The sequence below is a fragment of the Sarcophilus harrisii genome, chromosome 3, assembly GCF_902635505.1.
Source record: "Sarcophilus harrisii chromosome 3, mSarHar1.11, whole genome shotgun sequence".
Taxonomy (NCBI): Eukaryota; Metazoa; Chordata; class Mammalia; order Dasyuromorphia; family Dasyuridae; genus Sarcophilus; species Sarcophilus harrisii.
In genome coordinates, this window is record NC_045428.1 from 597,889,686 (window position 1) to 597,917,285 (window position 27,600).

A 27,600-nucleotide genomic window follows, 5' to 3' on the forward strand; every position below is an offset into this window, starting at 1 on the left:
GTGAAAGTCTTTCCACAGTGATTACATTCATATGGTTTCTCTCCAGTATGGATTCTCTCATGTCTAACAAGACTGGACTTACTTGTGAAAGTCTTTCCACACTGATTACATACATATGGTTTCTCTCCAGTGTGGATTTTCAGATGGTAAGTAAGAAGAGCCCTATAGGGGAAAGCTTTTCCACACTGATTACACTTGTAAGGTTTCTCTCCAGTGTGGATTCTCTGATGTATAACAAGACTGGAGTTCTTTTGAAAGCTTTTCCACACTGATTACATTCATAAGGTTTCTCACCAGTATGGATTCTCTGATGTAGGGCAAGTTTGGAGTTCTCTGTAAAAGCCTTTCCACACTGATTACATTCATAAGGTTTCTCTCCTGTATGAATTCTTTGATGTACAATGAGACTCGAATTCCGTGTGAAAGCCTTTCCACACTGATTACACTCATAAGGTTTCTCTCCAGTGTGGATTCTCTGATGTACAGCAAGACTGGAGTTCTCTGTGAAAGCTTTTCCACACTGATGACATTCATAAGGTTTTGCTCCAGTATGGATTCTCTGATGTTTAGAAAGACGGGAATTCTGTGTGAAAGCCTTTCCACACTGATTACATTCATAAGGTTTCTCTCCAGTGTGGATTCTCTGATGTGCAATAAGGGAAGAGTTTTCACCAAAAGCTTTGCCACATTCATGACACTCATGAGGTTTCTCGCCAGTGTGGCTTTTCTGATGTACAGCAAGACTAGAGCTGCACCGGAAAGTCTTTCCACACTGATTACACTCGTAAGGTTTCTCTCCAGTGTGGATTCTCTGATGTACAGCAAGTTTGGAGTTCTCTTTGAAAGCCTTCCCACATTGATTACATTCATAAGGTTTCTCTCCAGTGTGAATTCTCTGGTGTACAACAAGACTGGAGTTCTGTCGGAAAGTTTTTCCACACTGATTACATTCATAAGGTTTCTCTCCAGTGTGGATTCTCTGATGTACAGCAAGCATAGAGATCTGTGTAAAAGACTTTCCACACTGATTACATTGATAAGGTTTCTCTCCAGTGTGGATTCTCTGATGTACAGCAAGCATAGAGTTTTGTGTAAAAGCCTTTCCACACTGATTACATTGATAAGGTTTTTCTCCAGTGTGGATTTTCAGATGGTAAGCAAGAAGAGCCCTATAGGGGAAAGCCTTTACACACTGATTACATTTGTAAGGTTTCTCTCCAGTGTGGATTCTCTGATGTAGGGCAAGTTTGGAGTTCTCTGTAAAAGCCTTTCCACACTGATTACAATCATAAGGTTTCTCTCCTGTATGAATTCTTTGATGTACAACGAGACTCGAATTCCGTGTGAAGGCCTTTCCACATTGATTACACTCATAAGGTTTCTCTCCAGTGTGGATTCTCTGATGTACAGCAAGACTGGAGTTCTCTGTGAAAGCTTTTCCACACTGATGACATTCATAAGGTTTCTCTCCAGTATGGATTCTCTGATGTTTCAGAAGATTGGCATTCTGAGTGAAAGCTTTTCCACACTGATGACATTCATAAGGTTTCTCTCCAGTGTGGATTCTCTGATGTGCAATAAGGGAAGAGGTTACACCAAAAGCTTTACCACATTCATGACACTCATGAGGTTTCTCTCCAGTGTGGCTTTTCTGATGTACAGCAAGACTAGAGCTGCACTGGAAAGTCTTTCCACACTGATTACACTCATAAGTTTCCTCTCCAGTGTGGATTCTCTGATGTACAGCAAGTTTGGAGTTCTCTTTGAAAGATTTCCCACATTGATCACATTCATAAGGTTTCTCTCCAGTGTGAATTCTCTGGTGCACAGCAAGACTGGAGTTCCGTCGGAAAGTTTTTCCACACTGATTACATTCATAAGGTTTCTTTCCAGTGTGTATTCTCTGATGTTTAGAAAGATGGGAATTCTGTGTGAAAGTCTTTCCACACTGATTACATTCATAAGGTTTCTCTCCAGTGTGGATTCTCTGATGTGAAATAAGGGAAGAGTGTTCACCAAAAGCTTTGCCACATTTACAACATTCAGAAGATTTATCATTAGTGTGGTTTTTCTGATTTATGGCAAGACACGAACTATGTTGGAAAGCCTTTCCACATTGATTATAATCATAATGCTTCTCTCCACTATGATTTTTCTGATGTTCACCAAGATTGATTCTCTTTCTGAAAGTCTTTGCACTGGCATGACATTGATGAGGGTTCTCTCCAGTGTGGATTTTCTGATGTTGAGCTAGTCTGACATTCTGCCTGAATGCTTTTCCACAATGATTACATTCATAAGGTTTTCCTGTAGTGTGAATTCTATGATGGTCAGTGAGCTTTCGATTCTGGCTAAAGGCCTTCCCACAAACATTACAAAAATAAAGCACTTTTTCAGGGTGACATGTCTGTTGTCTGTTGAGATCTGAACTTAAACTGCTGGCCATTTCCCCTTGATTACGTTGATATGTTTGCACTTCAGGAGGTTCCTCATAAGACTGAATAAGTCGAACCTTTCCAGTAAAGCATTCCTTATTTTCATCAGATTGAAAACAATCATTTCCTGAGGTCATTTTCTTAAACTGAATTAGGACTGAGTGTTGTCTAAAACTCTTTCCATCTTTATCGTATGCAGAGTGATTATTGTGATTTTTCTCTATCTTGATATCTGAATTGTAGTGTTCTCTCAAATTGAAGTCATAGGGACCATCACTCATGAATCTTTGCTGGTGAGACTCTTCCACAGAAATCCTCAGGTTTGTAGTACTCTTAGTCACTTCAAACCTTGTCTTTGCACCTGAAAGAAACAAAGAAACATACATAGAGACAAATCCTCTTCTCTCTACTGGAAGAAAGGAAATTGACTTACAGTCTATCTCCCCAAACAAAAAGAAGAATTTTGAAACTTAATGGGCAGAACAAATCCATTAAGAATGAATCAGCTCATATGTGGAGGATGATTAAACTTATAAAAAGCTTCACAAACAACAACACTGGTTATGCACAACAAATCTGTGACACAAGCAGGATGGGATTCTCATTACACTCTACAACTCAAACCAAGAACTCAAAACAGCCTTTATAAGACTGATATCTGTGAAGGTGAGATTAGAGACCAAACCCTACAACCAAACGTGTTCTTTCCCATGTCCCAAATGAACTTTCTCTATTTTACTTCCAATTCTTCATTCAAACACCTTTATTGATTGTTGTTTTTATTTTGTTGTGCTTTGCTAAGCTTTCTGCTTTTCTACATTGACTTTTTTTGATGCACTATCACTATCATCCTTTGTAAATTTCCTGTACTGAGCTGAGAAATAGATTTACACCCTTCATCTGTCATATATTACTTTTCAGTGCTTTATTTTCAACTTTTCATATCTTCTATTCTGATCCTTAAATTTTGGGCTATTGCTGCACACCTATTAAGAACCAATATTATTTCATTATTTATTATATATCTGAGCATAAATTAATTCTATTGATAATCAATTTTAATCTTATTTTTTCAGTTGTATGTACAAAATCACATCATAACTGCTAACCTATTTTTATTTATTATATATTATATATGCACTATATATAACCTATATTTATTTATTATAAAAATATTTATATTTATTTGTGAGAACAGATTTTATTATGCCTCATGATTTTTAAAAGATAGCTATTATTCATTTATTTAAAAATTTTTATTTGAATCCTATGTACCCTAAATAAAAAAAAAAAAATTAAGTCCCTGTAATAAACATAAAAAGAAATCCACATATTTCCCACATTCAAAAATATATTTCATTCTGTATCTTTAGACCACCATTCCTCTTTCAGGAAGTAGAGAGTATGATTCACTATTAATCCTTTAGCAGTAGTTTCCATTTATTTGTTCATTAACACATTAGGGATTTGTGACCATGATCTAAGAGATTTGAACTAAAAATATTAAGCAGTAATTAACTGCATGCTTTTGTTACCATTAAATTTTTTCTAGGATAATAAGTATATGCATGTTGGAAGTATATGTTTCTTTATGCAGATTCTAAATAATCATAATCATATATACAATGATTTTGGTGTTCCTGCAGTGATTACAGCAATTTAGTCCTGAACAAATAAAAAAGATTCTGTTCCTCTATCCTTCATTAAATGTTTTCCAAACTGCCCAAAAGACTTGGCATTCAAGTCAGTTTGACCTGAAAATCAGTTCTCCCCATAGATGGTCAACGGGTACATAAATCCACATTTGCTTTCTATAATATATTGCACCAAAATAGTTCCCTCATTCCTGGATAATCTTCTAATTTGCATCTCATCAGTGATGTCATCATTAGATCAAGATCTATTCTTACAATATAGATGACAGGTTCTTTAAAAAAAATGTTCACTAGGCATGGACATTACAAGACATATCAAAATCATCAGGAATCATTAAAACAGTCCTACAAAAAAAGACCTTACATTGCTTCTCATTGCAATGTTAAGGGCATTTTCTTTCTTTAAACTTATCTTCTTCTTATGTTACAATTCTTCTATTGGGCAGGTTTTCAAAGGATTTGGTAGCAACATAGGTGAATCAATCTGTACAGTTTCTATGAGGATGTAGACAGTGTGCTGGTGATACAAAGAAGAACCTTTTATCTGAAGATTTCTTTCTTTACAAAGACTGCTTTATAGAAAAGCATCATTCAAAAAAAAAAACAAAAAAGAAAAGCATTATAGGCAAATGAACCTAAGGGAAAATTTTTTTTCTATATACTACTTGTAATCAGCAAATAGAAAAAAAAAAAAATTTAATATCAATTAGTACTTGTGTTTGGTCACTGATTTGTGGGCTAAAAGTAAAAAATGAATTTCCAACCCTTAGCAAGAGTTTATAAAATTCTCCTACCATTTTCTACCTCATTCAGCATCTGGCACATCACAGACACTATAGAAATGCTATTTATTATTTTCATTTTTGTTATGATTAAATCAACTAGATACAGAACCACATTGAAGTAAATATTGTAAAAATATTGTAAAACTTTGTTCATACTATGTTTTATAACTTCCAAGTTATAACTAATTTGATGAAAAAATACTTTTTATATTCAACAAAATGTTTAAAGTAAACTTAAAGTTTTACAGTTAATAAGCAGAAAGATTTATTATATTTTCAAAAATTATTCTTGTAGGAAGTTCCACATTAATTTTCATGATGACTTAATACTTAGTATTCATATTTTGTTTTCATAATTTAAGTAGAATAAATATTTACATTTCGTAATAAGACGCTGTCCAGGTCTTTACGGGAGGAATTAAATGCATTCATTATTATGAATAGTATAATAACTTAAATGACTGAGTAATTGCACAACACACTTAATGTTGTTGAAAGATGTTCTAAGAACAAAAGCTTTGGGGAGTCATGACTGTTCATTGAATTGATCAGTGGAGCTGCAGCATAAATTATTCTACTGGTTCTGTTCACTTATCTCTTTATTCAAACAACTCTTTCCCAGGTTTCTCTGAAACTATACCTTTTATCATTTCTTAAGGTTCAATAATTATATTCTTAGATTATTATTTATTTGGTCATTTCCTGATATATGGGTACCATCTTTGTTTTCAGTTTTTTGCAAAAAAAAAAAAAAAAATAGCAACTATAGTTGATGTTGGAGGTTTTTCCCTCTTTCTTTATCCCTTTAATTAATAGATCTAGTAGTGGTTATCATAGGTCAGAGGACATCCAGGTTTGTGAGAGTAGGAGCAGAGTCCAAACTCTATTATAGAATATTATAGAATATGTGACATCCTTTTATTTTAATGCTGGGTAAATCTTTATCTCAAGGATGTTTTTAATGTTTTGGGTATAGGTTCTTAATAATTCTGCTACTCTTCTCCATTATTCATCTTAAGAACATTTTGTTAAGGCAATTAATTGTCTTCTTATCTCTCTTTGCTCATTGCACCTCCTCACTGTGTAGAAATAAAAAAAATATGGCAACAGGAATAAAACCAGCACCAGTCATCTGTAATGGAAATGACATGATCTTGATCCCACCTGATTATCCTATTCCAGTCCTAAAACCATCATAGAAATCTTTCCCCTATCTGAAGCACGCTACAGAGGGGGAACTTGTTTTCCACCATTAGGCAGCAGGGTAGCACAGGGGATAGAGCATGGGCCTGGAGTCAAGAAGACAGGAATTTAAGTACAGATTGACAGACTCAGTAGCGGGGTGTACTGAGTAAGTCACAGTACCTCTGTTTGCCTCAGTTATGGCAGGGCTTTCCAAAAATGTTGAAATGGATGTTGAGTGTGACAGATGAGGAATGCACGACATCTAGGTTGTCCCAGAATTGTTATGATTATTACATGTCATGTCTGTAAATCATTTGGTGCCTAATGATTAGTGCACCAGTGTTACTTTTTATCATTGGTCTTTTGATTTTAATTATTTCCTCACCAACTCTGCTATCCTCAAACTGCACTTGTCCTCTCAACTTCAAGTCACTGATTTCCCTGGTGAATTTTGGTTATTTGATCCCCATGCAGCGTCCTTGCCGAGGTCAGCTAAGAGCGAGGTTCCAGCTCCGTGACTTCTTCTCAAACCACTTCACTATCTGTATGCTGGAAGGTGAGCTCTTTGAAAACAGGGATTGTCTTTTGCCTTTCCTTGTATCCCCAGAGTTTGGTACAGTCCTTAGCCCACAGCAGATGCTCACTCAGTGTTTACTGACTGACTGATCCCATAACTATTATCAGGACCCAGCTTCTCCCTTGTTCCCTAAATTCTGGTCTCCTTCTTGGTTCTTGGGTGCTGGTTCTGGCCTTAGTTCTGTTTTTGCCATCTTATAAACTATAAAAATCTAACTGGCTCCAAATTGGATGGGACCTGTGTGGCTCCAAATTGGATGCAACCTGACCCTACTAAATACACGAGATCACAAAGACTTTCTAGGTTCCTGAGGCTTTGGACTGTGGAATGCTTCTCATCTTCCTAAGTTCAGGGTAGTGATCACCTCAATGAACACTGCCAAGGTTTTTCTACAAATGGAGACCAAGAGTGAGCCATAGAGAGCAGGAAAGGGATTTAGGTTGATAATAATGCAAATTTCAGCCATGGATAACAACTTCTAAGCAAGGCAGTGACCATTTCTCCTCAGATGCTGCTGAATGGAGAAATAAAACCAATTTGGTTGGTAAACTAGTCCATTAAAAATTCAAGCTATACACATTCAACTGAGTCTTCATTGTGGCAATGTAATCCTTCTACATTTTCTTATCTAATTCCTTATTCCACTCACCATGGCGGCTTTTCCCTACTCAGTACTCCTTTTGCTTCTTTCCACATTCCCTGAAAATTGGCTTCATCTTTCAGTGAAACATTAACCATATGCCAAAAGCTCTCCTTTTATTCTTAGCTCTTGAAGGCCCAGAAAAGAACTCAAACGGGAACACTTCAGGCCTTAATGTTTTCCTAAGATTCCTGTGCTCCAAAGTTCTAAATGATGATGTCTTATAAGATCACATATTTATCCCTGAGGGAAGTGAAAAAGTTCATAATGTTCAACATCCTAATTTCACAGATAGGGAAACTGAAGCTTACAGGTTCAGTAACTTTCCCCGTATCTAAAAAAGAATTCCACCTCAGGTCTCCTTATGACCAAGACTAGCATTCCCTTCCCTAGAACACAGATGCTTTGGATGATAACAGTCCTCAAAGTCTTGTTTTAATCTGACTCACCTGGACAGAAATTCTTTGAGCCCTTTTCACCCAGGATCCAGGATGGTTCCCTTTCCTCAAAATGGGAGATCAAATTTTCTCTGTGAACTGGAATTCCTTAGTATGGGAATAAGGAAGGGATGAGAATAGAGAGAAACATACACTTTACTTTCTTTAGGGAAAGGGGACATGTAAGCAAGGAGCACAGGATTGTTACTAGGACTCCTCAAGTATGACTTACATGGTGTTTATTGCTGGGATAATGGGGGCAGGGAGAATTAGAAAATTCTGCCTTCATCTCAAAGAAGGATGGACACCTTGCATAAATTCCATTATCTAGAAATAACAGCCAGTTAGTTATTCAGAATGCCCTGAGCCCAGAATTGGGAAAACTTGAATTCAAGCCTAGCCTCAAACACTTAGTAACTGTGTGACCCTGTACTTAATTTCTGTTTGCCTTAGTTTCCTCAAGTATGAGATGGGGCTAATATTAGCATAAACTCACAGCTGACTGTAAGGGTCAGATGAGATAAAAATTATAAAATACTTAGCACAGGGTCTAGTAAGTTTATATAAATACTTATCCTATCTCTTTCTTTCCCACCACCTGTGTTGGAATTTCAGGAAAAAATTAAAGAACAAAGATAAACTTGTTACATGAAAGGAAATAATGAGCTTATTTGTCAACAAATAGAGCTTTTTAAAGACTAGATCCATCCCAAGGAAAAACGGTTTTCCTTATTGGGAAGGGAGTTTTCTTCAGTACTCTCCTTCAAGAAAAAGCTTCACCCACAGTTTTTAGAGATTTTGCAGACAAAATTCATGTCCAGGCAGAGGATGGGCTAGGTAACATCTGAGAATGGTTCCAAGTTTAAGATTTTATAACCCTTGTTTGTTTTGCAATCTGAAATTACTTAAAATAGAAAAGAGCTTCAGGAGCAACAAAGAAAAGTCCTGCAGCTTCCTATATCACAAAACACAATCACATTTTATCAGGAAAATCAGGAAGAAGGAACACGCTCGAGATGAACATTTCTTTGATGACAGATTTGGAGTTACTAAGGGGAACTGTACTTACCTACAAAGAGCAGGTTCTGGGAATTTTCCAACATGACTTCTTTATAGAGCTTTTTCTGAGAATGGTCCAAGAGGAACCACTCCTCCTGGGTAAAGTCCACGGCCACATCCCTGAATGTCAGTGACTCCTAAATCATCAAATATCACAAGACTTAGAGCTGAAAGAGGCTTAAGAATTCATCTAGCTTAATCCTGATCCATGTGCAAAAGGGACTTCCTAATAGTCATATCTTAGTGTCAGAGCCAATACTTAAATCCATAGTTGTAGAGGGTCACGGATAGTGGGGGAACTCTGGGTGAGGTATAAGACCCTCCAGCCCAAGGAGAGAACCTGCTGACATGTTTGTTTTGGCTCCTTGTCCCTGCTAAGAGTGTCTCAACCTTCCTCAGAAGTCAGGGGGCGTGACAACCTATGAGAGTCATACTGAGGGGCAAGGAAACATCTGCACACAATAGCAAGTTGCATGTGCAGTATATAGTTAGCACATGTGCAGTGTGCTATAGTTATGTAAGAGTATTAGGGTATATAAGGCTGAGGGAATTTTGAATAAACGAACTCCTGTTTTGACCATCTTTGAGAGTTCTGCCCCTTCACTTCTCACCAATGATCAGGATTTGGGCCCGTACCAAAATCCTCCAGTGAGTAGGTCCAGACACATAGTCATTAAGAGCCCATTTGAATACAGAAAATAATTTTATATTTGGAATTGGAATAAAGTTGATGAATACCTTACTATGAAATGTTTTTCCCTATAGAATCAGAAACAAAGTATGTGTTCTAGATGTATGGTATGAGGATCCACAGGAAAAAAAGAGAGAAGATGTTGTGAAATTTCTCCTTCATCAGAGCTCTCAGAGTTACACATTAAGAAAAATTCTTTGAAGAATTCATGAAAAGTTAGCAAATATTATGTATTTTGGGGAAGAGATGCCACATGTGATCAATAAAGAGAATGCAAAGAAAAAGGAAATCTACTTAATTTCCTAAAATCCTAAAACAATGCCTTTACATGAAAATGAAGGGGATTGTTAAGAGATAGCAACAGCACTCTGGACCATACTGAGCAGTATGTAACTGCTATCAGCCAAGTGAAGAAGAGTTATTCATGTTTATATTGAGGGCTTGGGGTGACAATAGATAAGATTTATCACATCTTATGGTTTTGTTTTAAGATTTTTCTTTTCTGCCACTTTAGTGGCATATTTAATTTTGGTACCATTAATTTTAATATTTCATTATATAAAAGTATAAAAGTAATTATGTTGGGGAAAGAAGTATTCCTTCATTTATTATAAACATAATACTTTATGTCAGGAGGACCTGAGTTCAAATCCAGCCTCAGACATTTAACATTCCTAGTTGTGTGACCCTGGGAAGCCACTTAACCCCACTTGCCTCAAAGGAAAAAAAAAAAAAAGATACTACTAGTTTATGAGAAATAATTTATCTAAACATGAGCCTAAACTTCTAGGACAAAGAAGAGCAAGAGTCAGGATAATAAGTTAAGAGACAGACTGATGAAACAGAATAATTGAAACAGAAACAGAAGAGATTGACCAGATGTGAATATGCCTTGATACTTGGTAACGGCCATCTGTTTTTCCAACCAGTAACATGTACAATACATATTTGGCCAACGCATTGTTATTTGATGCACTCTGGTTTCGTTATCAGCTATATCCATTCAGATTAGGATCCACTTTTTCAGAGGTTCTAATATTTAGGAACAACGCTCATGTTGAGAACATAAAAATCAAGAAGAGAAGTGCAGCAAATTGAGTGAAAAACCATTGCTAGATAAAACTGTTTACAGCACAGAAAAGGGCAGGGCAGTGTTGTCACCACATTTGATATGTATTTTTTTAAAGAAAGAATTGTCAGTTAAGAAAGATAAGCAGCTTCCTAAAGAATCTACTAGATCTATGGAGGCACATCTGATGTTAGTCACACTGATGGTTGTACTGATTCACTCACCTGCCATGGGCATCTTTGGGTTCCAGGAACCATTCCCTCGGGTTCCAGGCTTTCTTCTTGTCTTGGTCCTCTTCAAGCTGAGCAGTAGGGCAAGAAGACCTTCCCCTTTCCCTCCTAGACAGGGGCCAAATTGACAGAGGGTGAGTTCCCAAAAGGAGTTTCAAAGCTCCTGGCACTGCCCTCCCTGGAGGAGAGACTACAATCAGAGATGGAGGCAACAGGCAGAACAAGATTAGTAAATAAAAAGGATCTAACCTCAAAGTCTTTTTCTTTCTCATTTCTCTTTTGTCCCAGTGCCCTCAGTCATCCTCCTAAAACGAGAGCCAAGAGGCAGGAAGGGGTTTGGAATTCCAATGGAAAGAAGCTAATGGGAGTTTCAATGGCTCCTGAATCGGCGATCTCCCTGACACTGAGGCTCTGAGGTAAGGCAACTGGGACCTATTGTAAAACAGAGGCTGGTGCCTGAGCTCTTGAGGGTTATCCTGGAGAGCCTGGATCAGAAATAGGGATTGGGAGCTGGCCAGAAGCTCGGCTTGGGAAGGACATCAGAGTGGGAAGATGAGGCGTCCAGCAGACACAGGGACGGAATGTAGCTCATATCTACTCAGGCTTTTCAGATACACAACTGGCTCCCAGGAGGAAGAATGATCTGATGAGCTTCAACAGAAAATGGTGAATTTAGCTTCGAGGGCTAGGGCTTTCAGCTAATCTGCTCTGGTTTGACAACCAAAATGACTCCCATTTTGTGAATAATTTTCATTCTGAGACATTCCTATAAATCACTTGATTTCAGGAAATTCCATCCTCCTTCCTTCCCTCTGCCAACTTGAAGAGTTTCAAATCTCTCTTCCAATAAAAACATCAGATTATTTAATCCTACATCCTGTTTGGTATCCCACTTATTCTTTTCATGTATAAAAATCTGTACAAAATCCTGCTGAAGGGCCCTGGACTCAATTTATTATGAATGCTTTGAAGCTAAATCATATTCTCCTACTCTGTCTTGTCAGTTATTATAATTCACTGAGAACAGTTTTTGGCAAGCCATCTAGGAGTCAGAGGCTCTCAGGATGGCCTCTTAGAAGAACTCTGCTCCAGTCCTTTCCCCATGGGAGGAAAATACTCAGTTATCATAAACATAGATATGAACGGGATGAGCTCACCCCTAAAACAGAAAGACATAGCTGAATGGATTAAAAACAAGAATCCAACAACATATTGCTTATAAGAAACATATAAAGCAGAGAGACACAAGTAACGGTAAGGGGCTGGTAAAGAATCTAATTATGCTTAAAAAAAAAAAAGCAGAGATAGCAATCATGCTTTCAGATAAAGCAAAAATTTTTCTAATTAAAAGAGGGGAGGAGGCAGGAACTACATTTTGCTAAGAGATATCATAGACAATGAAGTAATATCAATGCTACACTTATATGTACCAAATGATATAGCATCTATTTCTTAAGAGAAAAATTAAATGAATAATAGGACTAGAGTAGGGGACCTGAACTTTCCCATCTCTAAACTAAATAAATCTAACCAAAGGTAATCAAGAAAGAAGAAGATGAATAGAATTTTTGAAAAATTAGATATGACAGATCTCTAGAAAACACTGAGTGGGAACAGAAAAGAATATACCCTTTTTCAATGGTACATGAAACCTTAACAAAAACCTCACAACCAAATAAAGAAAAGAAGAAATATTAAACAAATACTTTCCAGATCACAAGTCAATAAAAATTACATTCAATAAAGGGCCATAAAGACAGGCTAAAAATTCATAAGAAACCAAGTAATCCTAAAGAATGGATGAGTCAAAAAATAAATCACAGAAACAATCAATACTGATTAAAGAGAGTGACAACAATGAGACAATATACTAAAATGTATGGGATGAAGCCAAAGGAGACTTAGGAGGAAATTTACGTTTCTAAACACTTATATTAATAATATAGAAAAAGAACAGATTGATTGATGAAATGGGCATGCAACTAAAAAATAAGAAACAAAAAACAAACTACAAATTCCCAATTAAACACCAACCTGGCAATTCTGAAAACCAAAGGAGAGATTAATCAAATTGAAAGTAAGAAAACTGTTAGAATCCTTACCAGCTGTTAAGTCATTAGAATTGATAGAGACAATAATTATCTAATTTAGCATGGTTCAGCATGATTGATCTGATCTTATAAGGAGATGTTATGGGCCAGAACTTGAAACAAGGTACTAAGTGGAACTGATAGAAACAATGGTTGTGTTCACACCTTTAGAGAGCACATATAAGCAAGAAGCTCCCAGGGCCAAGAGGTACTCTGGGACAGACACAGAGGCACTCTGGGACAGACATAGAGCACTCTGGGAGGAAACCCACAAGCCCTCTCAGAGGTGGAGTCAGATTCATTCCAACTTTCACCTTGGTGCTGGCTAGAGATATTTGGAAGAAAAGCTAAAGCTGGCAGAGACAAAAGATTAGCAGCAAGAGCTCTTGGAACCAAGCAGAGAGATAGGCCTCTAAGAAAACTAACCGGGCTATTTTGGAAGGAGAAAATAAATGTTTGGATTTTATCAGCTGGCTGCATTTTGAGGTGATTATTACTTTGAACCAAAACTAAGGCTGCCTCCTGAAAACCTCCCCAAGAAACCTGCCCCCAGAGAGAACCATTATATTATAAAAAAGAAAAAGAACACCACATTTTGGCACCCAGCGTGGGACTAACAGGATCCTGATCCCAGTGGAAAAGACTCAACCCAGAAATTAGGGTGAATACAACAAAGAAATTTTGTTAAAAGAGTTAAAGTAGAATTTCAGCTAAGATGGGACAGATATTTAGAAAACAGCCTTCTGTTTCTGTTCAAGGAAAATGTTTAGAGAGCATTGTCAAGGTTATGGAAAGTCAAGGTTTGATTATAATTTTGGAGCAGATCACTGAACTTTTAGAATCTGTAAAGCACATATGTCCTTGGTTCTCTATGGAAAAAGAATTGGATCTAGACAAGTGGAAATTAATAGGAGAGCAACTGGGTGAATACTACAGATCTAATCCAAACTCAATGGAGTGGAAATTAAAAGGAGAGGATCTTTGTCAATTCTGCAATAAAAATGCAATTTTCAAAGACATATTTAATACATATAATTTAATACAACTAGCTTTAGGAAATTTTATAAGTGTTAAAATGAAGAAAAAGAAGAAAGAGCAGGAAGGGGAGGTGCCAACTAAACTAGGTGAAAAGGAGTTAGAATCAGACAAGAATGGAGTTAATACAATTCTGAGTGTGATAATTCACAGCAAGAGAAATTCGATCATTTCACATCTCATGACCCTCCCCCCTCAATTGACCCTTCATGGGTGGAGGAAGAAAGGGGAGGGAGAGAGGCAAAAACACAATCAGCTTCTCCTGTGAAGGAGAATATGACAAGATTAGAAAAGGTATTAATTAAGGCAAAAAATGAAGAAGATATATCTGATTTTATAAATGCATATCCTGTTATTGAAGAGAGTGATTCTTCAGGTCAAAAAGGGAGAAAATACACTCCCTTTAATTTGGAAAAAATTAAAGATTTGAAAAAGGGTTGCACTCTTTATGGGGCTACATCCTCTTATGTTAAGCTGTTACTAGGTAATTTGTCTTATGAAATCTTAACCCCGAATTTTTGGAAATCTATAGCAAAGACATGTTTAGAACCAGGACAAAATTTGTTGTGGCTTTCGGAGTTTCATGAATTATGTAAGATTCAAACCCAATGCAATAGGTAAACAGGAGCTACTGCACAAATCACTTTTGACCAACTAGCTGGTGAAGGTCAGTATGGAGTAATAATGCTTATTAAACCCAAATTATGATGAACATGGGAAGACAGGGTCCCTCTTGGCAAGGGGGGGAAACTAGAGAAACTCGTTGATGTTTTCAGTGTGAAAAAGTTGGACATTTGAGAGCTCACTGTAGATATGGAGATAGAATGAGAAGACAGGGTGAGAGAAAACCCAAAACCCCATGTCCAAAATGCAACCGAGGTTTTCACTGGGCCTCTGAATGTAGAGTGACCCAGAGAAATGAGGGCAGAACCTAACTCCAAGTATCAATGAAAAGACAGGTGAAGCATGATGGCAGCTGAGGTAACACCCAAAGAGTCTTTAGAAGTTCAGGACTCTGATGTGATCAATCAGCCTAAAAATAATCACATGGCAGGAAGAAATTACAGTTGGGAAGAATACAGGCCTTTTAACCCAACATGGCAGTGTCCAGTGCAAACAGCTCCAATGTAAATTGCCAGATGATGAGGAGAAATCCCAAAAGTGGTAAATAGAAGGGAATTAGATAGGTTAACTGCTTGGGGGAGAGGGTTTGCTTGTATCTCTACAGGTGGAGAAGGAATCAGATGGATGCCAATGAGCCATATTTGCCTTGTCCATCAGAGAGAAACAGAAAAGCAGAAAAACTTTAAAATAAAGGCGAAGATTTAAGAAACATCTGACATTGAAAGAGCATGGCTGACAATGAGACTGTTAAAAGAACTTTAAAATCTTTAGCTTTCAGTTCTTAAAAACCAGCAGGAAGCATTGGATTCCTTGAGATGAAAAATTGTTGATGAGACTATTGTAGTACTTTCAGAGCTTACAGGAATTATTGGATTCCTGGCACATGAACCAATGGATAATGGATTCCTTTGGGATTATTTCTAGGACTTATGGACATGTGTAAATTCTCATGTTGATTCATGTTATTTGTTACATTACTACTAGCCTGTGTTATTTTCCTATGTCCTTATGTAATCTATGTAATTATGTGTAATGTCTCCCATACTGATGGATTTATGCATACCTGTTTCAAGTGAGCCCCTTCAGAAACCCGCTAATCTGATTTGATTTCCTATTTCTTTGGTGTTTTCATCTCCTTTCCTGAGATGTCAGGGAAGGTGTGACCACCTTCTTTTTATGGTGTTTTCACTTCTTTTTTGAGCAGTCAGGGAATGCATGATCACCTTCTTTTTTGGGGTTCTCACCTCCTTGAGAAGTCAGGGAGGTCATGACCACCTTATGTTCTAAAACAAAAGAAAGTGGGAGATGTTAGAATCCTTACCAGCTGTTAAGTCATTAGAATTGATAGAGACAATAATTATCTAATTTAGCATGGTTCAGTGTGATTGATCTGATCTTACAAGGAGATGTTATAAGCCAGAACTTGAAACAAGGTACTAAGTGGAACTGATGGAAACAATGCTTGTGTTCACACCTTTAGAGAGCACATATAAGCAAGAAGCTCCCAGGGCCAAGAGGCACTCTGGGACAGACACAGAGGCACTCTGTTCTAAGCCCACAAGCCCTCTCTTGGAGGTGTAGTCAGATTCATTCCAACTTTCACCTTGGTGCTGACTGGAGATATTTGGAAGAAGAGAAGCCAAAGCTGACAGAGGCAAAAGATTAGCAGCAAGAGCTCTTGGAACCAAGCAGAGAGATAGGCCTCTAAGAAAACTAACCAGGCTATTTTGGAAAGAGAAAATAAACGTTTGGATTTTATCAGCTGGCTGCATTTTGAGGTGCTTATTACTTTGAACCGAAACTAAGGCTGCCTCCTAAGGCTTTCTCCTTTTATCAGTTTAGTCAATCTGATAGATATAAATGATATCTCAAGATGGCTTTAATTTGCATTTTGCTAAAAAAGTATGGTTTAAAGAATTTTTATATAACTAAATCAGTTTAATTTTTATTGGAAAACTACCTTTTTGTAAAGGGCTGAAACTCTTAAAAGGTGTGCTGGAATCAGACAACCAAGCACTTAAAGCTAATTACCTATTGGACAATGACTCTATTAGCATATGTTTGGAAATAATCTCTCAGTTAATGCTGGCTCAATGTTTGAGGTTAAGAGAATTGTAGGTAAGGATTAGGGCGTGTAGTGAGAGAGATAAGAGAACCTGGCAGGAGGACAAGGAGGAGAAAAGTGTGGAGATTCTACATTCTAGAATCAAGGAGGGATCCTTGGCAAAACTTCTCCCAGTTCTGTCCATCACCTTCATTTCTCCCCTTAAAGACCAAGGAGTTTTGCTTATCCTGACTCTGGCTGATCCTGAGTCCTCCAGGGAGCTAGCTTAGACTTTACAATTTAAATGTGAATTTGTACTACAAATGTTTTACAATAGCGTTCGTGTAGTTCCTGGGTTTGTCTTACCAAATATGCTCAAAAAAGATTTTCAAGCATTACTAGAAAATTTGAATTCAAATATGACTCAAAAGAAGTATAAAAAGGAGCTTTTCAAGAAGCCTCATGGATCCTTGAAAAGAAAATTGAACAGGATTCCAATTCCATCTCTTCCATTCACTGCCAATATGACCTGCTTAAGTCATCTGAATTCTCTTGTGCCTATATCTCTTCAGTTGTAAATTGAGGTTATTGGAGGGCTCTTCCAGCACTAGATTTATGATTTCTTTAGTCCAGAGTCTAAATCAATGTGAATTTATAATGCTCACAAAAGGACTTTTTTTTTTTTTTAAAAAGGTCTCGTCTCCTCGTAATGTCTTCCTTTTTTTTTTTTTTTTTTTTTTTTTTTAATAGCTTTTTATTTACAAGTTATATGCATGGGTAATTTTATAGCATTGACAATTGCCAAACCTTTTGTTCCCATTTTTCCCCTCCTTCCCAACCCCACCCAGATGGCAGGTTGACCAATATATGTTAAATATGTTAAAGTATAAATTAAATAAAATATAAATATACATGTCCAAATAGTTATTTTGCTTTACCAAAATAATCAGACTTTGAAATAGTGTACAATTAGCCTGTGAAGGAAATCAAAAATGCAGGAAGACAAAAATATAGGGATTGGGAATTCTATGTAATGATTCAGAATCATCTCCCAGAGTTCTTTCCCTGGATATAGCTGGTTCAATTCATTATTGCTTTATTGGAACTGATTTAGTTCATCTCTTTGCTGAAGAGGGCCACGTCCATCAGAATTGATCATCATATAGTATTGTTGAAGTATATAATGATCTCGGAATGTCTTCTTAAAGTTCATTAGACATCTTGTAGGGAATGTGATATAAAGGTACACTTCCTGCACACACCATTTAACAATCTAGGGATTCTTATGAGGGAAACTGACATAGAGAGGACACAAGGGAGAAAAAGCATTTGTTGTGGGGGGGGTTATGGAGGCTGATCAAAGTGACTTGAGTTCCAGAAGACAGCAGAGCTCAAACTGAAGCTTTGACTGAGGTTAGCACAAGCAAGCTTGGCACCCTATCATGGGGTAATGCTGCTATTATCCTTCTCCCACTGTGTTCAGGAGACTTAGATGTTAATTGGGAATAAAAGCTAATTCTTCTGAGAAACACTGAGGGGAAAGGAGTAGGAATGGAAGACATTTGGATACAGATGCTAAGAATACTTGATGCTTGAGCAAAATATTTATTACGGTGTCAACATATGTATATATTTTTAAGTTTTTGCTTAAAAAAAAGAACAATAAGCTTTTCCCAAACCCCCTAATCTGACCTCTTCTGATTAGCTCTAATTCATCTGCATATGGCGTTCCAAATAGTTGTTAGCATATTGTTATTGTCCTCCCCACTAGACTGTGAACTAACTCTCTTGAGTAGGGAATGTCCCCCATCTTTCTTTGTTATCTTGGAACTTAGTGCATCTGATAGGTGCCTTTAATGATTGTTGTCTCAAAGAATGTCTAAGAAAAATCCCATGGAACAGTAGAAATCCTTTGGGAATGCTTTCAAGAGTTTCATGTTCCAAAGTTCTAAACAATGACTTCTTACTGGATCACAAATTTATCACAAAAAGGGAAGTGAAAGATCATGGAGTCTAACTCCCTCATTTCAGAGACATGAAAACTGAGGCTTCATGGTTCAACGACTTGTTCAGGATCACATTGTTGAAGTCTAAAAAAGAATTACAGTTTAGCTGATCTTGCCTCAAAATTTAATACTCCTTGCTCGACAATGCTTGCATACTTACATGATAAAGACCCCTCATTCACCTGCTTTCATTTAATTCACCTAAACAGGGTTTCCATGGCCCTTTTTACTCTAATATCCATGGGATCAAATCTTCGCTGGGAACTGGGATGGGGAATAGAGGGATAAGGAAGGAATATAATTTACTCCTCTTTAGGCAAAGAGACTTGAAATAAAAAACCACAACAGAGTTCCCAGGGCTCCTCAGCAATGGCTGACACAGTATTTGCTACTGGGAACTTAGGGTAGGGAGTAGATCATGTGGCAGGCTTCTTTAGACTTTCTACTTGTGACTCCTTTTCACCCAAGAAATTTTTACACAACCCTGGGCATACAGATATATAAAATAACTATACAAATCAAACATTTAGTGATAAACCATAATTTTGCAACCCCCACATTCAGTTATGCAACCCCACTTGTACATTGCCAATTTGGAATTCTGTCTTTGCCTCCTTCACAGGATAAGCATATTCCATAGCTTTTATTATTATTACTATTAACATGGTGATGAGAGCTCTGGGCCTGGAACCAGAAGATATTGAAGTGCCCACGCGAGAGAAAATGCAGGACAGCCAAAATAATAAAAATTTAAGAGCGTTTATTGCTAGCTAACAAATGAATCCCACCAGAACAGGGGAGTCAGCAAATGATTGGTCTCAGGGCTACTTATTTATAGAAAGAAAGGAGAGACATCAAAATGTTTCTTGATACATTTGTCATAATAAAAGTAATTTCTATTCTAGACAGAAGCAAAGGGTATCACACTAAGGGTGCCATTCCCAGATGGCAAGAAGACAGTATTTCTTTATGTTTATCAAGTTGTCAAGGTCTTAGGTTTTTAGGGCATCACATCTGGGGGTGCAAAAATACCACCTACATTAGAGCATGAAGAGTTAGTAACAAACTTCTAACTACAGAATTTCAAGATTCTGTTTCTCATGGTCCCATCTGGAGTGCTTTTCTGCTTCAATATGAGTTCAAATCCAGACACATGTATGTCCCTGGACAAGTCACAACTTCTGTAAAATGGGATAATATAAGTACCAAACTCACAGGATTTTTGTGAAGATCAAATGTAATCCCCAAACTGTAATCCTCAGATCAAGATGTTTGGAAATGTTTGCACTCTGGCAGCACAAATGGAAGGCTCTTTCAAAACTATGAAAGTTTGGCATTCCACTGAAAGCCACCTTAAAAACATCATGGACCATCACAAATGTTCTAAAAACAGACCTTATATGGCCTTTCACTTTGTTGAAAGCTCTTTTCTTAACTCATATTCTACTAATGTTACTATTCTTCCTTATGGATTTTCAAGTTCATTACCTGGGTGAATCATTATTAGTAAAATTTCTATGGGAATCTAGTCTGTATCCCAGAAGTAGAAAAAAAAGAAAGCGATGTATGAAAAGATTTTTTTCTTTATTATTTTGAACAATAAACATTGGTTTAAAAAAAATAAGGCAAAATATACAACTGAACTTCAAGTACATTTACCACAATATAATACTGTTGTTCACTTGTTTCAGTCAAGTATGACTATGACCCCATTTGAAATTTTCCTGGCAAAGATACTGGAACAGTTTAATATTTCCTTCTCCAGCTCATTTTAAATTTAGGAATTGAGGCAAACAGGGTAAAGTGAGCATCTGAAGCCATATGTAAACTTAGGAAGATAAGTTTTACTGATTTCAGATCCAGAATTCCATCTAGTATAAGACTTACCTGTCTCTACTACTCTAATAGAAAAATAAATCATTTATATAGTAGCTAGCAATTAATTTTGTTGACTAATTTATGGGCTAAGAAAAAATGAATTTCCATTTCTCATCAAGAAAACTTGTAAAATTCTCTTGCCATTATCCTCTTCATATATGTGTATTTTCTTCTGTATTCAGTTTATAGAGCAAAATACACATTGGTCCTACAGTCAAGAAGACTTGAGTTCAAATACTACTTCACATATTTTCTAATGCTGTGACCCTAGACATCCCACTTAATCTCATCTTGCCCGTTTCTTCCATTGTAAACCATAGATAATCACAACACCTACTTCGCAGCATTGTAGTAAGGATCAAATGAGATAAAATCTCTAAAGTACATAGCCCAGGTACTGTATCAATACTCATTATTCATATCACTGTCATTATTTTTAAATCAACTTGATGGAGAACCAAATTAAAGACTAGGTATGCCAGCCGCTGAACAAAATATTCCAAATTTTTGTTCAAAGAAAAATGTCCAACTCTGAAATGAGCTTCATATTTTAGGTTATTTTCCATACCTTCCAAGTTAAAGTTCAGTTGACTAAAAAAACTGTTATACTTAACAAAATTTGTAAAATAAATAAATTTTAATTGAAATATTGCAAGTAATAGTAACTAAACATGAGATCTTGGATTTTTTTTAATTCTCAGAAAAAGCCCTATATTAAATTTTCATAATTATTTCATACTTAAGGTCTTGTAATTTCATATTTAATTTTCCCTAATTAAAGGTAGAATTAACTTTTCTATTTTATAATTATACAGTGTAACAAAAGTATTAATTTGAAGCTTTAGGAGGATAAATTATACAGGTCACTAATATAAGCACTTTACACATCAATTAAGAATAGTAAATATTAATTTAAAAGAGTAGATAATATGACCAGGAAGATTCACTTTTTGTTGGTGGTTTTGAAAGCAGTTTTAAGAATAAAAAAATTTGAAAACATTTCTGGAGCCACGATTATTCATTGCATTGATTGGTGTTGTGACAATATAAACTATTCTTACTTCTGCTCATTTCTCTCTACATCAGTTCAGACATTTCTTCCTAGATTTTTCTGTCTGCCTTTCTTCATTTCTTCTGGCACAATTAATGTTGTAGCATATTCTTAGACTATCATATGTTCAGTCATTTCCCCAATACATAGGTACAATCCTGGTTTCCAGTTACTTCAAAAACAACAACAACAAAAAAAACCCCAGCAGCTATAAGTTTGTGTTGTATGGGTCTTTTTCCCCTTTTGATTTCTTTAATTTGTAAGTCTACTAGCAATTTATTACTAAGACACACAATTGGGTGTCTTTGGAAGCAGAGTTCCAAGTTGCATTACTAAACAACATCCCTTCATTTAAATGCTATATGAATCTTTATTTCAAGGGTGTTTCTTTTACAGAGTAGTTTTAAGGTCTAAGACTTTCTAATGCATTCTGCTACTTCCTTTCTTTGAAAGGTGAAACCATCTCATCAACATTTATTTTGGATAATTATCTTCTTTAATAACCTTTTTTTTTTGTACCTCCTGTATCACTAGAAAAAGATATAGAGGAAAGGGAATGAGACAGAAACACTAATAATCTATACTTGAAGTGGTATGATCTCCATTTCTCACCCCACTTTATCTTCCATGTATCTTAGACTCAAAGATGTCTTAACAGTCTCTCGTTTTTAATTTCCTTTATTTGATAGTCAAGATTAGGAATGGTGAAGCTATGAAATGGTCTAACCATTTTGGAGGATGGATTTGTAACAATGTCCAAAAGGCAATAAAATTGCATACCCTTTGGTCCAGCATTACTGTAACTCAAAGATATCAACAAAAAAGGAAACAGACCCATAAATACAAAAAATAGGCAGCTTCCTGTGGTTGTGAAAAATTGGACACTTAGAAAATGTCCACCGATTGGGGAATGGCTGAAAAATTTTGGTACACGATTATGCTAGAATATTAATGTGATGTTAAAAATAACGAGGATGGTATCAGAAGACTCTGGAAAGATATATGAATTGATGCAAAGTGAACAGGAGAACATTGTTCATAGTAACAGCAATATTGTAAATGAATCTTTTGAGTATTCTCTGAGAAAGACCACAATAGAATGGAAGAATTATGCTTTAATAACACTGACTTGCCAGATGATTTGGCTTTGATCACATAGCCAGTATGTTTCTGCACTAGAACACAAGTCTGAATTGGAGAAGAGAGAGAATTTTCTTTAAATATTTTTATAGCACGCTGTTTACTCAATATCATGGGAAAATGCTACAGGGATACAAGTGAATTTTGGTCTTCAGCCACATGCAACCAAGTTAGCAATTTTGAGTTACAAGGAAAATTCTGAATAGGATCCCAATAGTCATTTAATATCTCAAATTTTGGCACTTAACTCCAGCCATCATTATGATTGATAGCTATAACTATGATACTCTTTTTAAAGTCTCCATCAATGATTTTTTTAAAAATACAAAATGTCTTAGTGGCTTACAAAATACTTTTCATCTGTTCCTTCATTTGATTATTTTTTCTTTGCAAGGCAATTGGAGTTAAGTGATTTGCTCAGTTATATAGCTAGTTAAGTATCTAGCTTACTAGATCTCCTTGACTCCAGGGAAGGTGCTCTATCAACTGTGCCATCTAACTGCCTTGGCCTTTGTTTGATTTTCCCAGTGATCTTGTGAGATAGATGGTACAAGTATTATCCCCATTTTATAGATGAGTAAAAGTGGCTTTAAAAAGTTAAGTGGATTTCCCAATCTCATATCATTTAACTTGTTTCCATAGGAATTAAAGTATTTTTGACTTCAGCCACAACTCATTGAGAGCAATATATTCTTATAAGATAATTGAAAAAGTAAAAATATAGTTCTCTTTGGAGACAGATTCAGGTAGGGACAATAACAAATTTATGACTGAAAGCAAAAGTCATTTGTCTTCTTAGGAGTTCATTTTCTTCCTCTGTGAAATGAGGGTGGGCCTACCTGATCCTGAAGAGCTCTCTTCAGCACATTATTGTATTAATTCTACTTCAGATATATAACCTAGGTGAGTTTGGGCAAGGCACTTAACTTCAGTGGGTCTCAGTTTCCTCATCTGTAAAATGGGTATAAAACTAATTTTCCTACCTTAGGGCATTGTTATAATGGATGAGATGAGTAAAATGTCTGCAGAATAAAGCTATTATAATAAGGATCTAACTTCATACATGGAAGGTTGAAAAGAATCTGCAAAAAATTTTATGACAAATGATTTTCAAGGATTGTAGAGTCCATCTCTTTGACTCCATTTGAGGTTGGTTTTCTTGGCAGAGATACTGGATTGGCATCTCCTTCTCCAGTTCATTTTCCAGATGAGGAAACTAAGGCAAGAAGGATTAAGTGATTTACTACTCAAGGTCACACAGCTGGCAAGTCAGAGGCCAAATTTGAACTCAAAGTTGAGTTAAGTTTTCCTGCCTCCAGGCCAGCACTTTTTTCACTGAACCACCTATTTGCTCCAACTAGTATACAAGTGCTCTTAATGTCAGGATTTATTTACATCTTACCCAAAGACTACTACAATGTCCCTGAACACAGTAGGAGCTCTACATATTTGCTGAGTTGGGGAAAAAAAAAAAGACCATCACAAAGCAACCATGGCCAAGACTCCCAACAGGTCATCTTGATAATACAATAATGTGCTGAAAAGAGCTCTTCAGGATCAGGTAGGCCCACCCTCATTTCACAGAGGAAGAAAATGAACTCCTAAGAAGACAAATGACATTTGCTTTCAGTCATAAATTTGTTATTGTCCCTACCTGGATCTGCCTCCAAAGAGAACTATATTTTTACTTTTTTAATTATCTTATAAGAATGTATTGCTCTCAATGAGTTGTGGCTGAAGTCAAAAATACTTTAATTCCTATGGAAACAAGTTACACAATACTGAACTTTAAAATTTTTTACAACAACTTTCCAGAGTTTAGGAAGTGGGCTCTAATTTTGTTGATTCATTTCTATATCATACACTTTATCAAGGAAAATTTTAAATAAAAAAGGATGAAAGTTACTTTTGGTAATCTTGGTCTGCATTGATGCAAGTCCAGGTCTTAATCTCCAGTTTAGAATTTCAAGGGCTAAGAATAAGAACATTAAAGGAAGCAGGTTCTTTCCAATTCTCCTGAGAACTTTGGATGTTTTGTCCTTTATACTTAGCCCATATTGTTATTTATTTATGTACCTCCCTTATTTGTATCTGCAGTATAACAAAGAACAATAAAAGGATTAAATAAGGATTTAAACTTCAGTTGTTTTCACTGATGATTCAAGATCAGAAACTTTTTTTTTTTTAAATAATAACTTTTTATTTTCAAAATATATGCAAAGATAATTTTAAACATTTACCCTTGCAAAATCTTGAGAAAGAAAAAAAAAAGCAAGCAAACACCAACAAAAGGTGAAAATACTATGTAGGATTCACATTCAGTTTCCATAATCCTCTCTCCGGATGTAGATGGCTTTCTCCATAAGTCTACTGGAATTGGTCTGAATCACCTCACTGTTGAAAAGGGTTGTCAGTAACTTTTCAAATACATTTTCAACATAGTTGTTAATACTTCTTTAATAGAATATTAACAAAACTACTAATATGAATACCTACCTCCAGGGCTTCTGAAATCAACAGGATGAAGACCAATGTCGCCAGACTGAAAAGTGCAGTGGGGAATAAAGTGTAGGTGAACTGAGAGGGAAGGTACACTAGTGGAGGGGCTCAGCCTATCCTTCTGAAGGGTATGTTTCCAGCCATCCTCACAATTAAGTTCAGCAATGACCTTCAAGGATATGGTCATGAAATTCACCTGAGAGTAGAATCCACTGGAGCCTGCTCAGAAGAACTCTTTCAGGGATGTGATCTGGGGACCTTATCTCCCTGGGGCTAAAGTTGCCAAACAAGATCTTCCTTCTGGAGAGAGAAGCACCATGGACTGCAGAGATAAGTCCCAAAAGGAAAGTCTTCAGAGTTATCAAAGTCCAGAGGTAAGATAAAAGTTAAGGTGACGTGATGGCCTGGGATGCAGTGGCGGACTTTGGTGTCTTCAATATATGAAAAAGCCTGAAGCACTTCACAGCACCTGCTTGGGCTGCCTTTAGGTAGTTGGAACAGAAACGTTCTCATGCACATGCTTGGGATGGGCACTGCCCAACTCATCAACAGATTTGAAGCCCATTGGTTACCCTCAACTGCTTTAGCCCCTCTGCTGAGGTGGGTCACTGAGATGTGGCAGCTGCACATGCTACAGCTTCTGGTGCCACAGATACTATATGCTGTTCATTCACATCTGCTGCTTGACTTGTGTCTTGGTGGCTTCTGGACACTTAAGTCTCCATGGATCTGAGAACTCTAATCAGCAAAACCAATCAGCAACCCCCTAACCCCAAAGAAACCCCAAGAGATAGGAAGTCTTGGAAACTAAGCTTGCAACTTCTGAGATAGTTCCAAATGAGAACATTCTGGGCAAAGAACTGTTGAAAAGAAAATCCTTCAGGCTTTCATCCTGATTTTTCAGGTAAAACTCAAGACAGAGAGAATTAAACGTTTATCAAAAAGCACATCAAAAATAGCAATATATGAATCAGCAATGGCTTCCAGATGGAGCCAGCTTATTAGCAATGATTTTCTTAATGAATTAAAGACCATTAACTTTCTTTTCCTCCCACTTTTTTGGGAAGGCAATAGGTATTAAGTAATTTGCCCAGGGTCACACAGCTAGTTTCTGGGAACTGATCTCAGATCTGGTGCATGAACCAGGAAGATTCATCTTCATGAATTCAAACGCAGCTTCAGAAATTTACTAGCTGTGTGACTCTGGGCAAACCACTTAACTCTGTCTGCTTCAGTTAGTCATCTGTAAAATAATCTGGAGAAGGAAATGGCAAACCTTTCCAGAACATTTTTCAAGAAAACTTCAGATAGGGTCACCCAGCCTCAGACACAACTAATAAAATCCTAAAAACGGCTGCCTCTTGGCCGAAGTCCAGTGGAATGATAATAAAATTCAAGAAACATCTATTAAATGTCCACCAAGTGAAAAGTATCCAGAAATTTGAGGAGGGAGAGATCACTCCCAGTAAAGGCAGGAAGGATGAAGGAACAAACTGGGGAATTAAGGAAAGCTTCATGACAATGTGGCTCTCGAGTCATCTCAAAAAAAAGGGGGGGGGGGATTTCATGGTTAGAATATATGAGCAGACAATTTTCTGAAGAAGAAATTAAAGCTATTTCTAGTCATTTGAAAATGTTAAATACATTGAGAAAAATTAATACAATTGAGGAACATATACCTTCTCAGATTGGCTAAGAAGAAAAAGAAATGAAATGTTAAGAGAATAACCAAACATTGTTTGAGTTGTGAAATGATCCACTGGAGAGAATTAAACCATGCCAAATGCCATCAAATTGTAAATTTTTGATTCAGAGTCATTGGGTCTGTATCCCAAAGAGATGAATAAGGGAAAGGATTTTTGCAAAATGTTTGTAGTAGTTTCTTTCGGGAAGGAATGAAATTGAGGGATGCCAAAAGTGGGAATGGTTGTTTTATGGTAAATGAATGTTAGAATATTTTGTTCTGTAATTAAGATGAATAGGTAATTTTGAAAAGCCTGAGAATTTAAAGGTGGTAAGAAGTGAAAGAACCAAGGGAATGGCAAGAGAATATGTAATGATGGATTTGTGGGACCTTGGTATTTTAAATAATGCAATAATTCAAGGAATTTTACGATTAGATGGAAAATGCCATCCAATTAGAGACAGAAATTAGGAGATGGAATGGATTGAAGATAGTATTTTTGCCTTTTTTTTTTTTCCTTCTGGTTAATTTTTTTGTACAAATATGACAATTATGAAAATAAGTTTAAAAGATTAAAAGGTTTTATTTATACTGGATTGTTTGGTTTGGGGGGGGGAAAGGGAGGAGAAAATGAAATTTTATAAAATGAATGTTGAAAGATTTTAATGTATTGGAAAATAGTTTTGGGGAAAAAATACCAAAAAAGGGGATTTCAAAGAGCGATAAAAGAAGGAAGGGTGAGAAGTGTGTTAATTCCAAATGACCAAGGGATGGGAGGAAGATGGA

At 36.4% G+C, this 27,600-nt stretch overlaps 1 protein-coding gene across 1 annotated transcript; it reads right to left on the reverse strand.

Moving 5' to 3' along the window:
* Nucleotides 1–52: 52 nt before the first annotated feature.
* Nucleotides 53–26,340, reverse strand: LOC100919328 (zinc finger protein 420). The gene is made up of 5 exons (XM_031963315.1): nt 25,128–26,340; nt 10,758–10,871; nt 8,784–8,910; nt 7,727–7,822; nt 53–2,796 (listed from the first exon to the last, which is right to left on the reverse strand). The coding sequence occupies exons 2-5, from the start codon at nt 10,788–10,790 to the stop codon at nt 140–142; spliced, it is 2,913 nt and encodes a 970-aa protein (XP_031819175.1). The 5' UTR covers nt 10,791–10,871; nt 25,128–26,340; the 3' UTR covers nt 53–139.
* Between the last annotated feature and the right edge of the window lie 1,260 nt (nt 26,341–27,600).

Coding starts and splice junctions, on each gene's coding strand:
- LOC100919328 (XM_031963315.1), bottom strand. CDS start 10,790: ATGGTTCCTGGAACCCAAAGATGCCCATGGCAG. Junction 8,911..10,757: donor CCCAAAGATGCCCATGGCAG/GTGAGTGAATCA, acceptor TTGATGATTTAG/GAGTCACTGACATTCAGGGA. Junction 2,797..7,726: donor CTCAAAGAATTTCTGTCCAG/GTGAGTCAGATT, acceptor TGTTTCTTTCAG/GTGCAAAGACAAGGTTTGAA.